A 22,557-nucleotide genomic window follows, 5' to 3' on the forward strand; every position below is an offset into this window, starting at 1 on the left:
CAGTCAGTGCTCTTAACCGCTGAGCCATCTCTCCAGCCCACATTCTTATTTTTTATTTACTTTTTCCACATACTTTTTTTTTTTTTTTTTTTTGGAGCTGGGGACCGAACCCAGGGCCTTGCGCTTGCTAGGCAAGCGCTCTACCACTGAGCTAAATCCCCAACCCCTCCACATACTTTTTTATTCCTAGCATTTGTATCTAATTACTATATAAAGTGTTAGTCATGACACTTTCTAACAAGGTGCATTTTAAGGATCCTACACGTGCTGCTGCAATCCCTTGGAGAACACTCTTGAAGGCAGATCCTTTTGTTCTTATTTTGCTTTTTGTTTTGTTGTTTGTTTTCTGCTTTAACTCAATTTAGCTTGCTTCGTCCTTTCCTGGTGCAAATATAGAAGCCAATCGAAATTTAACTTATTAGTTCTTTTTTAAAAAATGTATGCTATTTCAGTTTTATTCTGCCACGGAAATTTTGAATTTTTGGTTTGATTTGTTCTCGAGCGATCATGCGTGGAGTAATTCTGACAGGCTGCTTTCTGAGCTCGGAACCAGCAAGCAGTTTAGGAGTTTCAGTCTCCTGCTGAGCCTGGCTCCTGCGGGACGGAAGTACTCCGAGTGTCCACTAGGGCTCCTTCCTGGCGTCCCTACGACTGGCCTCTGGAACTTTCCTTTCTGGGTTAAACGCGGGTCTTAATGTGCGTTCCTCAGATGGAAAAACCGAGGAGGCACGGCGTTGGACAGAGATTTAAGAAGCTTTAACCGTACCTCGTTGAAACCAAGAGAAAAGCGTTGACCCTCTGAAAGGACGAGCCAAACGTGAACTACCTCCACCCTCCAGGGTAGCATTACCCGCGGGGCGGGGCCAGAGGAGGAAGTCCCGCCCCATGCACGCTGGGCTTCCGCTTTTGGGCCCGCTACTGAAGTCCGCCGTAGCTGAGTCGCGTGTTGAAAATGGCTGCATCCGGGGACCCTGCCTGTACTGAAAGCTACCGTTCTCCGCTGGCGGCTCGCTACGCCAGCCATGAGATGTGTTTCTTGTTCAGCGACAGGTACAAGTTCCAGACGTGGCGGCAGCTGTGGCTGTGGCTGGCGGAGGCCGAACAGGTAACTGGCCGGTCCCCTTGTCTCGACGGAGGTCATGGCCCGAGCACCTGTTGCCTCGGCCGGGTCCTAGAGACCGGCACATCCTTTGGAGGACTTCAGTTTGGGCAAGGCTATGGGATTTTGCGTCCCTCCACAGCGCATTTCAAGTGGAATGCTATTTATACCTTGCAGGTTCAGGGGCCAAGGCGCCTGCCGCCTAGCCATCAGACTTGAGTTCGAGCCCTGGGGCAACATGTTGAGTGAGGCATACCTGATTCCCATTAGTTGTGCTCCGACTTTATGCGCTCACACATACGTACACGCGCGCGCGCGCGCACACACACACACACACACACACACACACATACACACAAAACAAGTACATTCTTTTTATAAGTAAGTTGTAAACTTAATGGTGATTTTCGCACAGTTTTAAAAGAAGATGCACTTATTTTTATTTTTTGCGTTTAAGTGCTTTGCCTGTATGTACGCACGTTCACCACTCATATCTGGTGCCAGCAGACATTGTCAGGAGAGGGAGCTAGTTAACAACTTGTCTTAAGGTGTCATGTGGGTCCTGGGAACTAAACCTGGGTCCTCTGTAAGTGCATTTAACCACTAAGCCATCTCTCCAGTCCCTGAATTTTCTTCTTTCCGAAGGACAAAACAAAGTTTGTAAGGATCAAGGCTTGCCCTAGGTTACTCAGCTAGCTCTTGACAGCAGAGCTGGGATTTGAACCTAGATTCATTCTAGAACTTTCTGAGTCTTTGGTCACTTTGTTTTCCTTGGTGCCTTTAAAGCTAATGACAGCATTGGAATCTATTTCTGAGCCACTATTTCTGTGTATAAATTTTGCTATGAGAAGGGAGGATCTGGGCAAGTGTTTATTACAGAAGGTGCATGAGTTGTGGGTTGTTAATTGTGGTGATTTGATTTGAGGGGGGAGGGGTTTTGCTGGCTTGTGTTTTTTGAGGAAGTGTCTCACTGTGTAGCCGTGGCTGGCCTATGGCTAGTCTCAAACTCACAGAAATCAGCCCGCCTATACCTCCCAAGTACTAGGATCAAAGGGTTCAACACCACAGCCACATTAGTATTTTGTCTTACAGGGGCAGCATGAACAGTTGTTCGGTTCAGTATTTTTTAAGTGATTTTGGGAAAGAGGCTTCCCAGAGAGGTTGAACAAAGCCATGAGTGATCCAGAGAGCTGTAACGATTCTCAGGTTTCAGAGCAGGTTAGTGTATTCACAAAGAGCTCAGTGCCTGTGAATCCAATCTTCATCCTGCATTCCCTGCCCAACCCCTCCATGGCTTCCATACAGCAGGGTGGCAGCAGACATTTCTCTTGTGCCCTCTGGCCCAGGCACTGCTTTAAGGCCTTTTCCAGTAGTCTAATAGTCCTTAAACATGTATATACATTGCGTGTGTGTTCCTCATTTAAAAGGACAAGAAAAGGTGGTGCTGGAGGGGTGGCACAGCACAGCAGGTAAGCATTTGTGTCGCTCCTGCAGAGGACCTGGGTTCCCAGCACCTGTGTCAGTCAGTTAGCTGTCCTCCACCTAATACCAGCTCCAGAGGATCCGACATTCTTTTCTAGACTCTACTGGAACCTGCACTTATGTGAAAGACACACACACACACACACACACACACACACACACAGTGTGACAGCCCGCCCTGCCTGTGTAATGTCACTCACATGTATGTTTTCAGGGCTGACCATTGGTATTGGATAACCCAGGGGAAGGCTTATGTCCTCTCGGCATTCTTCAATTGGCTGTTGTCCTTGGTCTAGGCCTCCTGAGCACTTCCATGTTAGCAGATCATCCCTGTTCGGGTCTTGTTTAGGCAGCCATGTTGGTGAGACCTCAAGAGTGTAGTTCTCTGACATCTCTAGGAGACACAATCTCACAAGAAACCCCTCCCTGTTCTTCTGGCTCCTACAGTCTTCTGACCTCTCTTGCCAGCCTCACACCAGGAGTCTCTGTTGTAGATGGACCAGTTGGGTTTCATACTCTTTCCCCCGTCCCCCTCCCCCCCTCATTTTTGAGACAGAATTTCTCTCTGTAACAGAGCCAGCCTGTCCTGGAACTTGCTCTGCAGTCGACACTGATCCACCTGCCTTTGCCTCCCAAGTGCTGGGATCATAGGCCTGGCTCACACTCTATTTTGATTGGTTGTAGTTTTCTTTAGTGGTCTTAGGCAGCTATGAGACTTTTTTTTTTTTTTTTTTAAGATTTATTCATTTATTATATATAATTACACTGTAGCTGTCTTCAGACACCAGAAGAGGACATCAGATCTCTTTACAGATGATTGTGAGCCACCATGTGGTTGCTGGGAATTGAACTCAGGACCTCTGGAAGAGCAGTCGGTGCTCTTAACCACTGAGCCATCTCTCCAGCCCCTCACTTTTTCGTTTTTAGAGCCGCATTGGATAAGTGCTTTTCTTGTGCCTGTTTCGCAGGTGAGGAACCAGAGCAAGAAGAAAGTATTGGTTCCCTAGGACCTCACATGCGCTGTGCTCTGTCTCACACTGTTCCCGTCCATCTGATGCCGGCACTGTGTAGTTGAGGGTTGTAGTGTGCAAGCCATTATCAGTGTCACCATAGCCTGTAAGTGGCCTCAAGCTGAAACTGGAGTGTACGGTTCACCTGGCCTACAAATTGCCTGAGGCGTACGCAGCTAGGAGTATGGTCTGTCTGCTAGAGCATCGCCTCAGTAGGAAAGCAGGTGTGGTTCATGCCATTAAAAGATGGGTTTTTTTTTTTATTTATTAATTTTTATGTGTAGTTCTCTGTCTGCATGTGGGTATGTGCATGTGTGAGTGCAGGTGCCACTGGAGGCCAGATGTTGCCGTGGAACTGGAGTTACAGGTGGTTTTGAGCAGCCATGTGAGTGCTGGGAACCAGAGTCGGGCTCTGCAGGGGCAGTGAGTACCATTTTCCCAGCAGATGTGTCGATCCCAGCATTTGGGAAGTAAGGGCAGATGGATTTCTGAGTTCGAGGCCTACTTCATCTGTATAGCAAGTTCCAGGCCAGCCAGAACAACACACTGAGAGCTTGTCTCAGAAAGCACGCGCTCGCCATTGACTTGTTGAGTTGGGGAAATGGTATAGATAAATGGTTCAGCAGGTGGGAGCATTGGCTGTGCTTCCTGAGACCTGGCTTCCTTTCCCAGCAGCCACGTGGCAGCTCACAGCCATCTCCAACTTCAGTTCCCGTGGATCTGATGCTTTCTCTGGCCTCCTTAGGTACCACGTGCACACATGATAAAATTAAACAATGAGAAATGACAGATTAGGAGTAATACACGAGTTTCAGTGTGGGAAGTGTGGATTTATATGGGTGTGTGCATGGTGGAGACACACGCTGGAGGCTGCTGGCTGACAGCTTTGTGGAATAGGTTCTCTCCTTCCACCTCTGCGTGAGTTCCGAGAGAAGCTCCAGTCTCCAGACTTCCCTTGCAACTACTTTTAGCAGCTGAGTCAGCTCACTGGCTGGTAAGTTTCCTTTTGGAGACTTTGGTGTTTGATACGAAGTCAGGATCCTTCTGCTTCTCCTTCCCAAGTGCTGTGGTTGTGGCGTGCATTGCACTAAGCCCGACTCTGAAGGAGTTAACTTTGGTTGCTGTAAGTGCATCAGAGTTTTCTGTTCACTTGTATGTCACAGCTAAGGACTAAGTAATAAAGAGAACAGAGGTTTAGTTTCCTACAATGTGCCTTCCAGAGTCGAATGGGTTAATTAAATGTGTGGTAGTGTCATACAGTGATGTATGTCTGAGTTTGAGGCCAGCCTGGTCTACATAGTGAGTTCCAGGACAGCCAGGGCTTTACTGAGAAATCCTGTCTCACAAAACAAAACTGGGGGAATGGGAGGGGTGGGGAGACAGGAGTTAACAGTCAGCATCAGGACTGTGGTGCTTCCTGTTTTGGAGTTTATTTAGAGATTCCTCCATAGGCTGGAGAGAGATGGCTTGGCAGTTCAGATGGATCAGATCAATTCCCAACAACCACATGGTGGCTCACAACCATCTGTAATGGGATTTGATGCCCTCTTCTGGCATGCACGTGTAAATGCAGACAGAGCCGTCATCTACATAAAATAAATAAGAAAATAACCCTTTATTTAAAAAAAAAAATTCCTCCATACTTTTGAACTTTTTGAACTTTAACCTCATTTCAAATGCTTGAACATAACAGTCGTTGGGTTTTCTTTGCCCGCTCCACAGACACTGGGTTTGCCTATCACGGATGAACAGATCCAGGAGATGAGGTCGAACCTGAGCAACATTGACTTCCAGATGGCCGCTGAAGAAGAGAAGCGCCTGCGGCACGACGTGATGGCTCATGTGCACACGTTTGGCCACTGCTGTCCGAAAGCCGCGGGCATCATCCATCTTGGAGCCACCTCCTGCTATGTTGGAGACAATACGGTGGGAGCCTGTGCCCTTTGTACCCGGCTTTCGGCCTTTCCACTGCAGTTGTGTGTTTCCAAGTTTCCACACTTACCAAGGGCCTTTAAGACAACTGTTGGCTTCTGACTCCAGGCTGGCCCTGAACTCACAGAGACCTGCCTGCCTCAGCCTCCCGAGTGCTGATACTATAGGAGTGCACCACCACTTCCTGGCCCAGTCGTTCTTTTTTAAATTATTGTTTATTCCATGTGTTCGGTGCTTTGCACAAATGTCTGTGTACTTTGTGTCTATTGTGCTTTGCACAAATGTCTATGCACTTTGTGTCTATTGTGCTTTGCACAAATGTCTGTGTACTTTGTGTGTGCAGCGCATGCTGAGGTGTGAAGAAGGTGGGGGTCCCCTGGAACTGGAGTTGTAGCGAATAAGAGCTGTCATGTAGGTGACAAACCCAGGTCTTGTGGAAGAGCAGCCAGGGAGTGCCTTTAACCACTGAGCCGCTGTGAGCCGTCATTATCATCCGCCGCTGTTCCTGAGTTCACAGGACATTGGGTCTGACTCCATTCTCCCCATTTCTACAGATGAGAAAATGTACAGAAGTGTGTAACCAACACCCCGTGGTTACAGTAAACGTCAGGGGGTCTGTAGGGTGGGTGCAGTGGCACAGGCCTGTAAACATCGGGACACTGAGAGGAGGGGCGTTCAGTCCACAGTGTCCAGCCTTAGAAACATGAGAGAGACTGTCTCCCAAAAGTACAGACGCCAGGAGGAACGGCTTCAGTATCTGTCACACTGCCTGTGAGACCCGAAACCAGAGTCCAAGTAACTTCTTTCAGGTGAGGGTGGCAGCTGCATGAGATCCCTTATTTATTATTTTTTGAGATAGGGTCTCCCTCTATAGACCAGGATGGCCTAACATTCACAAGAGTGCTGGGGTTTAAAGGCCTGTGCCACCACCGCCCGGCCTTTATCATTGAGACAGAGTTCCAGTTCGGTCTAGGGTAGTGTGTTCCCCTACTGGCCTGTAGCTGGAGAGCTCACACTGTCTTCCTGCTCCGGCCGCCTGGCTGATTGAGTACTGGTGAGCGCCTCTGGGGCCGGCTTCTTTTTTAGCGTTTTGTGGTGCATAATTTAAGACACCTGTGTGTGATTGCTGAGCGGTGGAAGAATAATCCCCCTCCCTGGGGTTTTCCTAGAAGTTCCTAGTGGTGCTGTGTCTCCATGACTTTCGTGACATGGGGCGTGCTTTGGGGTCACCCCAGTACTTCCCCTACCCCCCACCGGAGCAGCTTGAGGATGTAGCTCAGTGGTAGATCGTTGTGTCCCCAGAACTTGAGGGCAAAAGAATCCAAGTTTTAGGTTTCTTAAACCTTGATGTTCTAGATCATGCCATCCTGTGCTGTCAAGGATAGATGAACAGGGTAAGGTGGCTTAAACCTTTAATGCTGGCACTTGGGAGGCAGGGGGCTCAGATCTCTGAGGACAAAGCCAGCCTGGTCTACTGAGTTCTGTAACAACCAGAGACACTTGCCAGTAGATGGATGGACAGATGGTAGATGGATGGATGATAGATGAGGAAAAATAGGGAGATCACTGTTGGAATGTGCCATGTAACAAATATAAAAGCCCATGGACTTACACAGTTCTTAGTCGATGTGGCTGCCACACACTGTGAACAGTAAAGGTCTGGTTGCTTATGGATCCAGTAGTCCTCCTGCTCTGTAAGCTGTCCCCGATTCCCTAAAAGCCTCTCTTGTAGCCAATGCGAATCTTTAGCTTGAGCTTGCTGTGTGGGCAAGGATAACCTTGAATTCATGATCCTCCTGCCTCCGTTTCTCAAGTGCTGATGTTGGAGGTGTTAATGTGATGCTGGGGGTGGAATTCTTGGCCCTGCGTCTGCTAGGTGTTTAGACAGCTGACTGAGCGTCATCCCAGCCCAGTCTTATGCGGTTAAATGGTAATGAGGATAGAGCAGCCTCTTGGCGTCTTTTGAAGCACACTGTCTGCTAAAGGTGAGATGGACTGCTTGCTAGCTGAGTCACCAACCCTAATGACCAGAAAGTATCATTACAATATTGCTGTTTGCCACTCTTTAATGTGAAACCATTGAATTTTCCTTTTCAGGACTTGATTATTCTGAGAAATGCATTTGACCTGCTTTTACCAAAGGTAAGATGTTGGCAGAAGTTTCCTACCAGTTTAGGTGTCTGTAATTTCAGTGAGTCTACACAGTGTTGATACCTAAAGCTTGTCATGCTCTCAAGTCGGGGACTCTGTCAGCTGTGGAGTTAATTGTCCCTTCTTGGGTACACATGTAATCTCAACAGTGGGGAAGCAGAGGCAGGTGCATCTCAGAGTTTAAGGCCAGGCTGGAAGACTGTAAGTGATTGCTTTCTAAAGCACAGCCGTTTAAATGTAGCCGCTTCAACCAGAGCTGTGTTGCTGGAGTATGTTGGTCAGGCCATGACTTGTTCTTAAAATAGTGTGTGACATGTAGGGAGTCGACTCAGTTTTCAAATGTCGGCTCGTGTGATCCCTGCCAGGGCACGTTGAGACACAAAGCTGAAAAGACACCAGTGTTGCCCTCCCTGAGCTGAAGATGTAACTTTATCTACAATTGTGTGAACGTTTAGTTGAAGTTACATAAAGAACTCGGTTGAATTCACCCTCTTTCCACCACATGATCTTTCTTGTAGCTTGCTAGAGTGATCTCGAGGCTTGCCGACTTTGCTAAGGAACGTGCTGATCTGCCCACATTAGGTTTCACACACTTTCAGTAAGTGATGAGACTACTTTTGGGGAATCGAATTTATGCATGTGCGTGTTGAGGCCAGAATCTTAAAGTGTAGCAGATAACTTGCTGAGAAATGGGCCCGACGCCCTGATTAGAAACTTCTCTGGGGGGGTTGGGGATTTAGCTCAGTGGTAGAGCGCTTGCCTAGCAAGCGCAAGGTCCTGGGTTCGGTCCCCAGCTCTGAAAAAAAAAAAAAAAAAGAGTAGAGCGCTTACCTAGGAAGCGCAAGGCCCTGGGTTCGGTCCCCAGCTCCAAAAAAGAACAAAAAAAAAAAAAAAAGAAAAGAAACTTCTCTGGGGATGGGGATGTTGCTCAGTGTGACTGTGATTGGCAGGCATGGCTGAACTCTTGAGTGACATCCAGCATGAGAATGAAGAGTAAATAAGCTGTCCTGAAGCCAGGCATGGAGACTTACAGGTGCATCCTGCTGCGTGGTGGGTTAGGTGGGAGGGTGAACAGCATAACAAGGCCATCTCAACAATGAGAAGTACCACTTTTTAATAGTTACAGTTATTCATTTGTTTGTTTGTTTGTTTGTTTGTGTGCACACATATGACAGGACACAGGTAGGGGTCACAGTAGTAGGTCTCCTGTCAGTCCATTTTCTCCTTCCGTGATGTCCCAGGGATTGAACTTGGGTCATCAGGCTAGGCAGTCAGCACCTTTACCAGTTGAGCCACCTCACTGACCCAGTAATTAGCAGTCTGTATTCGTCAAGAACAAAGAATCATTTATTCTCTTTTTTTTTTTTTTTTTTTTTTTTTTTTTTTTTTGGAGCTGGGGACCGAACCCAGGGCCTTGGCGCTTCCTAGGCAAGCGCTCTACCACTGAGCTAAATCCCCAACCCCATTTATTCTCTTTTTTAACGGTATGGGTGGTTTGTCTGCATGTATGTATTAATGTGCACCACTTGCATGTCTGATGCGCAAGGAGGCCAGAAAGGGGCGTCAGATTCCTTCTAACTAGAGTTGTGGATGGTTAGGAGCCACCGTGTGGGATGGAGCGGGGCCATCTAAGAGCAGCCAGTTCTCTCAGCCTCTGAGTCGCTCCAATCTCCTCACACTCCTTTTTCATTCCTTTCTTAAGAATGTAGCCCAGGGAAGTGATCCAAGTTCAGGGAAGTTTGTGCACAGAAAGCTTTGTTAGACTGTCAATTGAGAATAGCACTGAAAGCAGTCTAAGTGACTTGGCTGACGAGGAAGGATAGTCAAAGTACAGTATGCCCCAGGGCTGGAGTACTATCCAGCCATTGGAGTGTTACTTGTAAGACTATGGAAACATGCTTAGGTTCATGTTGGGGGGCAGGGGAAGAAGAGAGCTTGAATAATACAAAGACCAGGTGTAGTGATGCACACCTTTAATTCCAGCATCTGGAAGCCAAGGCAGGTAGAATTCTGAGTTCAAGTCCAACCTGGTATACGTAATGGGCCTGGTATACAGTGATGTGCCTATCTTTCTCAAAGGAAAAAAAAGAAAAAAAAAATTGCACAAAGATTGTCAGAAAGATTATCGCCTTGTTAATTTGATTACCCTGGTTTAGGTCATAATAATTAAAATGTCCCTTTTTTAGTCCGTATATGTCTTGACAAGAGCTCTCCCCTAGAGCTACCTGCCCAACTCTTTAGTTCTATTTTTCTTGTTTTGTTTTGTTTGTGAAATGTCTTGCTGTGTAGCTCTGACTGGCTTGGAACTCGTGTAGACCAGGCTAGCCTCAAACATGAAGAGGTCTGCCTGTCTCTGCCTCCCAGAGATGAACTGTGAGGTCAAAGGTGTGCACCAGCATACCCAACTCAGCCCTGCGGTTCAGATTTTAGGACGAGGGAGCATTTTTAGCGTCTTTGGAATATCAAACCGTTTTTAGTATATTTATAGTGTGTGACAGTTAACTCCTTAATTTCTTTTTTTTTTTTTTTTTTTTTCTTTTTTTTTTTTTTTTTTGGAGTTGGGGGCCGAACCCAGGGCCTTTAGGTTGCTAGGGAAGCGCTCTACCACGTAGCCAAATCCCCAACCCCGACTCCTTAATTTCATAATATCTCCATCAGCAGTCACTTCTTGCCACACTTTGCACCTGACAAGCACAAAACTATGTTTTATCTGTAGATCTGTCCAAGTGGAATCACATACAGTATGTGGCCCTCTGGATGACATCTTTCCTGTAAGGTGTATCTAATATTCATGGTGCAGTGTATATCTGGAATCCATTTCTTCTCATGGCTGGCAGCATCCCATTCAATAAGTAAGACTCAATGTGTTTGCCCCTTCATCAGTTGTGAGCATTTGGGTTGACATTTTACAGCCGTCATGAATAGCGCTGCTGTGCACACGCCCACACAGATCACTCAGAGTGAGTCAGCATGGCGGTCTTTGTGTAAGGATGTGCAGTGTCCTCTGTACAGTCACTTGTCTGGATGTTGCTGGCTGCCAGGCTGACGAGATCCCGTTTGCCGTCTAGGGTACAGAGCTTGCACACTGTTGCAGTTTACTCTGTGTTCTCTGTTGGGAAACAGACCATGGTGGGCTGTACTATCATTACTGTCCCTTAAGTTACAGGCAGTAAACCTGTGTTCTTCTTGCTTTAAAGAACAAAGAGGGAACACAGATGGACCCATTAGGTTTCAGACTAGAACAGACATTTGCTGTTATGAGTATCTTGGGTGTTTCTCAATATTATGACTGGCTCACCATTGGGTTTTTGCTTCTCAAAAGGCCAGTCAGTCCCTTAGCCCAGTCTGCCACAGTGTCTTCAGCTCCATTTGCTTTCCATTTACACCATCAACAATTGCCAACCAGCTGTGATGGCGACACCTTTAGTCCCGGCCCCCAGGAGTCAGGAAGGTTTATCTGAGTTCGAGGCCAGCCTGGTCTCCTGAGCAGGTTTCAGGATAGCCAGGACTACACAGAGAAACCGAGTTGTGAAAAACAAAACAAATAAAAAGACTGTTTTGTTCCTTTTTTGTGCATTTTTCTTTCTGTTTCTACAAGTGGCCTATCTGTGAGTCCACGGGCCACAGCACTGTGTGGAGGCAGAAGGCGAGTGTTGGTGCCTTAGCCCCGGGGCCAGGCTTTTGTGGCAAGTGCTCGAGCTGCTGAACAGCCTTACCAGCCTGTTGTGCCTTTTTATGCACTTGGTTGTAAGCTCTGTGGACAGGGAGCTCACTGTTTTGTTTGCTGTTGTATTTTCAGTCCCAAGAACACACATCACATATTTGCAGACATTTGTGTGGAAGCATTTCTCGTCAACATTTGAAAATATAGCCATCAACAAAACATACACTATACCCAGCCTTTGATTGGAATAACTCTTAGAGCTATGTATATAACTCAGTAATCGTGTTTGTTTAGGGTGTGTGAGGTCCTGGATCTCATCTTCAGTACCTCAAGGAAAGAAAGAAACCCTTTTTTAAAAAAAAAACAGGGGTTGGGGATTTAGCTCAGTGGTAGAGCGCTTGCCTAGGAAGCGCAAGGCCCTGGGTTCGGTCCCCAGCTCCGAAAAAAAGAACCAAAAGAAAAAAAAAAACAAAACACATACTCTAGGGGCTGGAGAGATAGCTTAGGGATTAAGAAAGAGCACTGACTGCTCTTGTAGAGGTCCTGAGTTCAAGTCCCAGCAACTACATGGTGGCTCACAACCATCTGTCATAGGTTCTGGTGTGTCTGAAGATACCAATAGCCTACTCACATACATAAAATAAATAGATCTTTAAAAAATATATATGTACTCTCTTAATTCTCATTTGGGGAAGAGTGCTCTGGCGTGTGGGTGGAGGTCAGAGGACAGTTTGCAGGAATCTTGGTTCTCTCCTTCCACCCTGTATGTCAGGAACACTCATGTCATCAGACTTGGCAGCAAGCACCTTTGCCCACTGAACCATCTTACCAGCCCATGGTTTCTGTTGTTTAAAGATAGTGTTTCCCTGAGGAACTTATGCTGGCCTCAAGCCGGTCAGCCTTAGCCTCAGCCTTAGCCTCCAGAGTGCTGGGATTACAGCCCAGTGCTACCAAGCTGTTGAAAAGCTTCTCGGCAGAGAACTAAGGGCAGCCCTTTGTAGTTAGTTCATGATAGCGATGCCTTCACCCTGGGCTCCTGCCTTTAGCTAGGGTTTGTCTTCACTACTTTCTCCAGCTCCGCTTGGCTGATGGTGTCTGGAAGGTGAGGGTAGGCCTCAGTCTGGGACCTCTGTGCTCTTTGTGCTCCTTTCAGGCCTGCTCAGCTGACCACGGTTGGGAAACGCTGCTGCCTTTGGATTCAAGATCTCTGCATGGATCTTCAGAACTTGAAGCGCGTCCGCGATGAGCTGCGCTTCCGAGGAGTGAAGGGCACCACTGGCACGCAGGCCAGCTTCCTGCAGCTCTTCGAGGGGGATCACCAGAAGGTGCTCTAAGAGACCAGCAGTGTGGACATTTGAGTCAGTTCCGGGTCATGGAAGGAGAAAACAGCTCCTATAAATTAATATTTAAAGAACGTCATGGGGTTGGGGTTTAACTCAGTGGTAGGCGCTTGCCTAGGAAGCGCAAGGCCTGAGTTCGGTCCCCAGCTCGGAAAAAAAAAAAAAAAAAAAAACGTCATGAAAAAGACCTGTGCTGCATTCATAAAGCATGCAGTGCTTTAGAAAGGGTGTTCTGAAAGCGACTTACGGGACAGCTCAGTTCAGTGGTGCCAGCCCACAAGACAGAGATGGCCGCCTCTGCCTTGATTGATCCAGACCCTGCAGGATGACCAATAGAACATATTCAGACTGAACATCTACATTTTTTATTTTTAAGATTTATTTATTTATTATATATAGGTAGACTGTAGCTGTCTTCAGATACCCCAGAAGAGGGCATCGGATCTCTTTACAGATGGTTGTGAGCCACCATGTGGTTGCTGGGAATTGAACTCAGGACCTCTGGAAGAGTAGTCGGGTGCTCTTAACCACTGAGCCATCTCTCCAGCCCACCATTTCTTTTTTTTTTTTTTTTTTTTTTGTAGTTGGGGACCAAACCCAGGGCCTTGCGCTTCCTAGGCAAACGCTCTACCACTGAGCTAAATCCCCAGCCCCCTTTTCTTTTCTTTTTAATTTAATTTAATTTTATGTGTGTAGGTGTGAGGGTGTCAGATCCCATGGAACTGGAGTTACAGACAGTTGTGAACTGTCCTGTGGGTGCTGGGAATTGAACCCAGGTCCTCTGGAATTGGAGCCAGTAAAAGAGTTGTTTGTTTGTTTGTTTGTTTGTTTGTTTGTTTGTTTGTGACAGGTTTCTCTGTGTAGCCCTTGCTGTCCTGGAACTTGCTTTGTAAACCAGGCTGACCTCAAACTCATACAGATCCACCTGTCTCTGCCTCCTGAGTGCTAAGATTAAAGGCATGAACCATGCCTGGTAAACGCCTATATTTCTAACAGGATGTGTCTTATTTTTCTCAAAGGTGGAGCAGCTGGACAAGATGGTGACAGAAAAGGCAGGGTTTAAAAGGTATATACCTGGGGAAAATGCTGGGCCCCTGTTAATTACAGACCTCTAGCTTCAACTTTCCTTCTCCTCCTCCTCTTCCTCTTCTCCCCCCCCTCCTCTCCTTTTTGTGTGCATTACCTGTGTGCATGCTTGGGCACTACATTCGTGCTTGTGACTGGTGCCTGCAGAAGTCAGTCGACGGCTTTGGATCCCCTAGAAGTAGAGTCATGGATGGTTGTGAACCACTCACTGTGTGTGTGCTAGGAGTGGAACCCAGATCCTATGAGAGTGCAACCAGATACACTCAGTCACTGCCAAGCTGTCTCTCCTGCCCATCCTTTCCTTACATTTTTTTCTTTTTCTTTTTCCATAAATGTCTGTGTATGTCTGTGTGTGTGTAGGCCAGAAAAGAGTGCCAGGTCCTCTGGAACTGGCATGACAGACAGCCGTGAGTGGCCATGTGGGTGCTGGAGGCCACCCAGGTCCTCCTCAAGAAGAACAAATGAAGACAGGTGTCGTGGCACTCACATTTAATCCTAGCAGAGGCGGGCAGCTCCCTGAGTTCCAGGACAGCCATGCTCTAAACGGCTGAGCTCTCTCTCCAGCCCTTTGGCTCCTTATAGTGCTTGATGCATATTGCTGTTCTGGGTTTGTTGGTTTGTTTGAGAGGAAGTCGTACTTTGTAGCCAGGAATCTCACTGTGTAGCCCAGGCTGAGCTTGAATTCCCCAGAGTCCTTCTGCCTCAGCTCCCAAGTGCTAGAACGATGTCACTGCACCTGGAACTGAAGTCTGATGCCACTGTGCCTGGACATGTTGCTGCTCTTGTTTCTTTTCCTGGGATCCCTCAGTGTAGTTTACTCTGACCACCTATGTTGAGACCACCAGGCTCTTCCATGACTCCTTTTTCTCGTTACCTTGTGGCACTGCAGGGGACATGAGCATTTGATCAGAGCAGCTTGCTGGGGATTGGGAAATAGGGAAACAGCTTGATTCAGTAGCCAGTTACCAGTCAGGCCCTCTGCTCAGTATTCTAGGAAGCCAAGCCATAGCTTAGGATCCATTTTTGGTTAGTCTATATCAAAGTCACATATATATATATATATATATATATATATATATATATATATATTTTTTTTTTTTTTTTTTGGACAGACCTACACACGGAAAGTGGACATCGAAGTGCTGTCTGTGCTGGCCAGCCTAGGGGCGTCAGTGCACAAGGTGAGTGAGGCAATCTGCAGGCTAGGGGTGGGAATCCTCAGACAGACCAAGGCAGCTAATTGTTCAGTTAATTATTTCTTAGTTCATTAGCCTTAATAATTTGGGATCTATAGAGAAAGCCTTTAAATTGAATATGCTAAAGGGAAAAGTTACCCAAACATCTACACAGTGTCCATCCTTTGAAGGATGTGTTGAAATTGAAGTTCCTCAGCCAGGTGTAGTGGTACCTACCTCTAATCCCATCGCTTCAGAGGGAGAGGCAGAACTGGTCCAGGAGTTTTCACTTGCTTGCTTGTTTGTTTTTTAAGATTTATTTATTTATGTTATGTATGTGAGTACATTGTCACTCTGTTCAGACACACCAGAAGAGGGCTTGGGGTCCCTACAGATGGTTGTGAGTCACCATGTGGTTGTTGGGAATTGAACTCAGGACCTCTGTAAGAGCACTCAGTGCTCTGTTAAGCCATCTCTCCAGTCACCAAGACACTTTTTTTTTTTTTTTATATTTATTTATTTATTTTATGTATGTGAGTACACTGTTTCTGTCTTCAGACACACCAGAAGAGGACATCAGATCTCATTACAGATGGTTGTGAGCCACCATGTGGTTGCTGGGAATTGAACTCAGGACCTCTGGAAGAGCAGTCAGTGCTCTTAACCGCTGAGCCATCTCTCCAGCCCCACCAAGACCCTTTTTTTTTTTTTTTTTTTTTTAAAGATTTATTTCTTATATATAAGTACACTGTAGCTGTCTTCAGACACACCAGAAGAGGGCATCAGATCTCATTACAGATGGCTGTGAGCCACCATGTGGTTGCTGGGATTTGAACTCAGGACCTCTGGAAGAGCAGTCAGTGCTCTTAACCACTGAGTCATCTTTCCAGCCCACCAAGACCCTTTCTTAAAAAAGAAAATCATATTGTCTTTCCATGACCTATCTATATTTCTTTCTCCTGTGTACACAGTCGTGTGTCATGGCCCTTCTCTCCCTCAAATTATCTTTTTCCCCCCTCCAAGTCAGGGTCTTAGCCCAGGCTTGCCTCAAACTTTATCCAGCTGCTGAGGTTTCAGACACACGCCATCACACAGACTTTGTTATACCATGTGCAGTTTTTGACAGTCATTTCTGTTGCTGCTCTGTGGTGCTGAGACTCCAGGGTCCTGTGCATTCCAGGCGAGTAGTTCCCTGCCGAGCCAGCCCCCGAGTCTCTGGTCTTTGTATTTGTTATCCCAGCTTTTCAGAAGCAGAAGAAAGACTGGGTGGAAGCTCCTAGGTATGGAGGGCTGGCCTGGAACTCAGCAGTAGCATGGCAAACTAAGAGCTCACTGCCTGTGTGAGCCTAGCCTGGTCCAGGCTCCCCGGGTACCAAGTACTGAGGATGATAGCCAGTTTGCCTCCACAGATTTGCACTGACATTCGCCTACTGGCGAACCTGAAGGAGATGGAGGAGCCCTTTGAGAAGCAGCAGATTGGTGAGTAGAGGCTCAGGAGCAGCACACAGCTGCTGGACAGGTGTGGATGTCCCCTTGGAGAGGTGTGTGATGTCCCCTTGGAGAGGTGTGGATGTCCCCTTGGAGAGGTGTGGATGTCCCCTTGGAGGTGACTTTTCAGCATGAGCCTAGCAGGTCTTTGTGCAATTGCTGTGCCCGGGTGTCGTTCTGCCTTTGCATCTTGTCCTCTTGCGTGGGCAGGCTCCAGTGCGATGCCGTACAAGCGGAACCCCATGCGCTCCGAACGTTGCTGCAGCTTGGCTCGTCACCTGATGTCCCTTACCATGGACCCACTACAGACAGCTTCTGTGCAGTGGTTTGAACGTACCCTGGATGATAGTGCCAACCGGTCAGTGATGGGGACAGTGCACACAGCACAGGGGGAGGAGGGGAAGGAGGAAAGCAAAAAGATGTATTTGAAGATGTCTGCTTCTTCCTTACTGTCAAAGAAGCTTTGGCTGGAGCAGTGTACTTGGTGTTTTGCCCCTAATATAGTGATTGTTAGAAGAGTCCAAGCGGTCTTCCCGACGAGGTGATGGCTTAAGACTTAGCAAGGAAGTGCTAAGCTGTAACTCCGTTGATTGAATGCTTGCCGTAAGCATGACGCCAGGGTTCATCCCAGACGCGGTGCCACACACCTGGAATTTCAGCGCTTGGTGGGGACGGGGTTGGAGCCAGGAGGATTCGAAGTTCAAGTTCGTCCTCAACGGAAGTCAGTGTTCGCCCTGGCCCAGAGGAGAGGCAGTTCAGAAACATAAAGGATGGTGGGACACACACAGAGACGCAGACCTAGTTGTGGGGAAGGTACGAGCAGGGAGCAGCTCGCCTTTGGAGAGTCTCAGGGCCCCCAAAAGAGTCCAGTTTTGCTCTGAAAACCTGTTCATGTCCTCCTGTCTATTATTTTCATAATTTAGTTACTTTATGTGTATGAGCATCTTTCCTATGTGTGTACTGATGCGTATGGACTTGCCTGCTGTCCGTCCACAGAGGTCAGAAGAGGACATTGTAGTTAGAGTTCTGGATGGTTGTGAGCTGCCATGTAGGTTCTTGTAAGAGCAACCAATGGTCTTAACTCCCAAGCCATCTCTCCTGTAAACGATCTCTAGATCGAGTATCACAGCTGATTCTATGTAAATGCAGGGTGAATGCCTGCTGTTACTGTCATTTAGGGAGTAGATAAAAGAAACCGTCTATTTTTCCAAACATTATTGATCCATGGCTGATTGAAGCCATGGGTGCTGAGTGCTGAGATGCAGAAGGCTGTGGTAGAAGTGTTATCTAATGCAGTTTGCCCAGTGAAACACCTTAGCATCACTTAGGGGTACACTTGTGCAGGGCACTGAACAAGCAGACCCTTCAGCAGCCAAGGCCTCCTGGGCCCGTGGTTGTGCACCTGGAAAGGATGTATATAAGTAAGGCTAGCCAGCTCGCCAGCCTCGGTTAACAGGAGAACAGGCGAGTGGGGCACACTGGCCATCTACCGAGACAGGACCGACTGCGGGGAGAGCACATTGGTAGTATGGAGCAAGAGGCAGTGGGGGAATGGCTGGACTCACTGCAGTTGGAGGTGGAGCTTTGGGCATGACTTCTGCTGCTAGAAGGGAAGAAGATGAGGGTGGTGAGGATGTTACAGTGCGTGCCGTCCTGAGACTGAAGGAAACTGCCCAGACAGCGTATGGCGTGAGCAGCCCTAGAGCAGCTGCTTGGGACACACCCTGTGTGTGTCTGGCATCTGATTAACTGAGTGCATTTGTCTTGTAGACGGATCTGTTTGGCTGAAGCATTTCTCACTGCAGACACTATATTAACTACTCTACAGAACGTCTCTGAAGGATTGGTGCTGTACCCCAAGGTAAGAGGCCTCCGGATGTGGGAAGGGGAGTGCTCTGGAGTGAGTGTATTGGGGTGCTACAGGCTAGCCCAGACCTCAGCCTAGAGGTCAAGACATAGTGTAGGGAGCCAGATCTGTGGAATTCACACGCGAGGATACAGACAGGCAAAAACGCTGAATCGTCTTGACCTGTGAGCACCTCAGGTAGCCAAGCAGAGAAAGTGGAACCAGTTGCCTTGTTTTTGGTGGTGGTGTTTTGAGTGGGTTTCTTTTCTTTTTCTGTTTTTTGGTTATTTGGTTGGTTTGTTTGTTTGTTTGTTTGTTTTTTGAGACAAGGTTTCTCTGTATAGCCCTGGCTGCCCTAGAACTCACTCTATAAATCAGGCTGGCCTCAAACTGAGAGATCCAACTGCCTCTGCACCCCCAGTGTTGGGATTAAAGGTGTGCGGTACCACACCTGCCCAGTTGGCTTTGTTTTAGGTACCAGAACCAGATGGACTCGTCTTCATGTTGTAATTGTTGAAGCAGGACACGGAAACCTAACAAGTGGAGGGAGGGTATTCAAAGTGTATCTATTTTGTCTGCATGTATGTGTGTGTATTGTGTTTGTACGGTGCCCATGAAGAACCAGAAAAGGGTGACAGATCCCTTGGGACTGAAGTTACAGGTGGTTGTGAGCAGCCGCATTGGTGCTGGGAACCAAACCCAGGTCCTGTGCAGGAGCAACAAGTGCTCATAAGCACCGAGCCCGCCCTCCAGCCCCAAATTGTAGGTTAGGGGTCACCCCATGAAGTTGCTCTGACAGTTTACTTAAAACCCTTTGTTACAAAAGGGAAGGAGGGAGGGAGGGAAGGAGGGGGGAAATCTGGATTTGTCAGAAAACTAAGAGACAGTCCTGAATAAAGAACTGTCACCCACCTCTGGCACTTCATGGGCCCACTGCGTTTTCTTGACCTGCTGTGGCTTCATAGTGTTGAGGCATCTGTCTTTGCCCTCTCAGGTAATTGAACGGCGCATTCGGCAAGAGCTTCCTTTCATGGCCACAGAGAACATTATCATGGCAATGGTCAAAGCCGGGGGCAGCCGACAGGTATGTCAGTGATGAACCTCAGTGGTGAACAAGCTGGGTGCAGTGGCGCACACCTTTCATCCCAGCGCTCAGGAGGCAGAGGCAGGTGGGTCTGAGAGTTCAAGGCCAGCCTGGTCTACGTAAAGAGCCTCTGTCTCTGAAAAACTGAATCATAAGGGATATCATAAGGTCTGAATCTTCTGTTGGAAAGGAAGAGGCAAGAGCCTCCTGCATAAGTTTTTTGTGGTTTTTTTTTTTTTTTTAAGATTTATTCATTTATTATATATAAGTACACTGTAGTTGTCTTCAGACACACCAGAAGAGGGCGTCGGATCCCATTACAGATGGTTGTGAGTCACCATGTGGTTGCTGGGAATTGAACTTAGGTCCTCTGGAAGAGTAGTCGGGTGCTCTTAACCACTGAGCCATCTCTCCAGCCCCCGGCATAAGTTTTTGAGGAGGAACATCTACCTCCAAGTATCCCTAAGCTGTGGTCAGAGGAGAGGTCATGGAGAAGGTGCTCTAGAATCCACCACAGCAGGGGCAGGTGATGTGATGTGATGTCTGGTGCTGGTGTAAGGTCTACACAGGTTATGATGAGCTAACACTGTCTCACTCTCTCCCCAGGACTGTCATGAGAAAATAAGAGTGCTTTCCCAGCAGGCAGCTGCTGTGGTTAAGCAGGAAGGGGGTGACAATGATCTTATAGAGCGCATTCGGGCAGATGCCTACTTCAGCCCCATTCACTCACAGTTGGAACAATTGTTGGACCCCTCTTCTTTCACTGGCCGAGCTCCCCAGCAGGTAGCTGTCCAATAGGATACTCTGAGGAGTACTGTTTCTGTGATGCTGATGCAGACCCTGAACCTCTGGGGGTGCGGGAGGGGCCGCGGGGGGTGGAGGTAGAGTGGAGGCCGGCCTGGTGCTGCCTTTAACTCCAGCTTGGGATACTTAGTGAGTTTTAAGCCAGTCAAGCTTGGATAGATCCATAGACAGATTCTGTCTTAAAACAAACAAAAGGAAGTGCAAGGCCCTGGGTTCGGTCCCCAGCTCCGAAAAAAAGAAAAAAAAAAAAAACCAAACAAACAAACAAAAGGGGTTGGGGATTTAGCTCAGTGGTAGAGTGCAAGGCCCTGGGTTTGGTCCCCAGCTCTGAAAAAAAGAAAAGAAAAAAACAAACAAACAAATATAGAGATCCCCTACCCTAAGGATATGAGGATTGTGCTTCCCTGTGGTGTCCTCAAGGTCAGAATGCTTGGAGCATGGCAGCCAATCAGACATCAGTGGTGGACTTTCATTCAGTTTTTTGAAATGAAGAGTTAGTTTTTGTTTTGCTTTCTTTCCTCAAAGATCAAAACTGTGCTTTGGTTTTCAAGGAACAACAATGTTGAGGCCACAAGGACTCACACCACAAAAAGCCAGCCCAAGTTCCTTCTGAGATCCAGGGCATTCTTCAGCCCCATGGACAGCCACACACATAGGCAGACGCACACACAGCTTAAATAAAAATGGAGATCATGGTGGCTGAGCCAAGGCAGTGGTCAGTCCAGCAGGGGTGGAACGTTGGTCCCTTGGAGACTGGTCAGATGAGCCTCAGACCGAGAATGGAGGAGTGCACGATTTCAGTGTGGGTGTCTGGCAGACGTCAGAGCCACTGAAGAGAAGGTGGCCTGCCTCTGGCATGGTCTTCTCTATGCATGTGCTGGGTCGACGTGTTTCTTTCTGGGGACGTAGCTAACAGACAGCACACACTCAGTGGACGAAGCTTTAGCTTGCTAGGTCTTGGTGCTAGCCGTGGTTTGAAGGAGGTACTGACAGTTTCCTTTGCCTGTGTTTGCTCATCCCCGCAGGTCCACAGATTCCTAGAAGAGGAGGTGTACCCCCTGCTGAAGCCCTACGGAAATGTGATGGCAGTGAAGGCGGAGCTGTGTCTGTAGAGGAGAGAATTATGGAAGAAGCCTGATGAGTCTGCTAACTACAGTGTTAAGGAACTAGTGCTGTGTTCTGCAGGGCTCCTTTACCTGGGTGTGGTACACACTCAGGAGGCCAGGACAAAGGCAGGCAGATCTCTGAGTTCAAGGCCAGCCTGGTCTACAGGGCAAGTTCCAGGAGAGCTAGGGCTACACAGAGAAACCACATCTCTAAAAAGCAAACAAACAAAAAGAATGTATATTAAGAATGTATATAAGACTCACAGCAGACAGCCATGCATTCTTGTTTTCTCCAGTCTATTGTTGTTGAGACAAACTCTCACTGTGTATCACGGGCAGACCTGGAACACAGAAATCTGCCTCATCTCCCCAGTGGCAGGATTAAAGGTGTTCCCCACCATGCCTGGCTGTTTTCCTTTTTTACAGCAACATAATCTTAGAGAATAATGTAGCTCACAGTTACTTTTGAGATGTTTCCTCACTTAGAGTGAGAGTGTGTCACTTTTCATAAGTTTAAAAAAATGAGTTCAGTTCACCTATCAAACATTGTTCCATGCTCACAACATCGACATCTGACATTTGGTCAGAGAAGATCGCCTGACGAACCCGTCAGTAATGTAGTCAGATGCCTAGTGTCGCTTACTGAGTACTCTGCGGGCACACTGCGGGCACACTGCCACACACTAGGCTACACTCTTCCTGATCTGTACTCCTTTTCAGTATTCACTTGACTGTAAAGTAGCAAGAAATTCCTGGCCCGTGGAATGGGTTTACGTAAAAACATCACCTGGAGCCATGATTCAGAATCATCAGATCCCTTGATTTCAGTTCTTTTTGCCCAGGTTAAATAATGATGCTTGTGGCTCAGGAGCAGGAAAAAATGGATAATGCTGGACCCAACAACAGCTCAGGTTGTGTCTGTTTCATCCTTTACAGAGGTTTGCTCCTCAGGGAAATGCTAACTGGGTAAACTGATGGCATCATGGGACCTCCCAGTCTCTTATCCTTGTTAAGTAGATTGGTAGCTGTTTAGACAAGCTAGTCAAAGGGTGAATTAGGAAAAGCCCAGCCGGAAGGGGAGCATTGGCCTTGGCTCAGGCTGCATATTTTGATGTGTATGAAAATGAAGGGCTGGCAAGATGGCTCAGCTAGTAAAGGCTGTGCCGGGGACCCACCTAAAGGTGAAGGGACAAACACTGGTTCTCTGACCTCCACTGATAATCGTAAAATGGCTCAGATGGGAAGAGCTGCTGTGCTAGTACACAACTTTAATCCCCACAGCACTCTGGA

General features: G+C 47.6%; 1 protein-coding gene across 1 annotated transcript; it reads left to right on the forward strand.

Annotated features, from left to right (window-relative positions):
* Positions 1-627: 627 nt before the first annotated feature.
* On the forward strand, positions 628-21,669 carry Adsl (adenylosuccinate lyase). The gene is made up of 13 exons (XM_032918177.1): positions 628-1,105; positions 5,314-5,517; positions 7,621-7,665; positions 8,193-8,272; positions 12,492-12,663; positions 13,698-13,745; positions 14,856-14,945; positions 16,349-16,418; positions 16,638-16,785; positions 18,198-18,288; positions 19,268-19,357; positions 19,964-20,140; positions 21,187-21,669. Exons 1-13 carry the CDS (start codon positions 953-955, stop codon positions 21,271-21,273), a joined length of 1,455 nt encoding a protein of 484 aa, XP_032774068.1. The 5' UTR covers positions 628-952; the 3' UTR covers positions 21,274-21,669.
* Positions 21,670-22,557: the final 888 nt, after the last annotated feature.

This window comes from Rattus rattus, chromosome 1 (genome assembly GCF_011064425.1).
Source record: "Rattus rattus isolate New Zealand chromosome 1, Rrattus_CSIRO_v1, whole genome shotgun sequence".
Taxonomy (NCBI): Eukaryota; Metazoa; Chordata; class Mammalia; order Rodentia; family Muridae; genus Rattus; species Rattus rattus.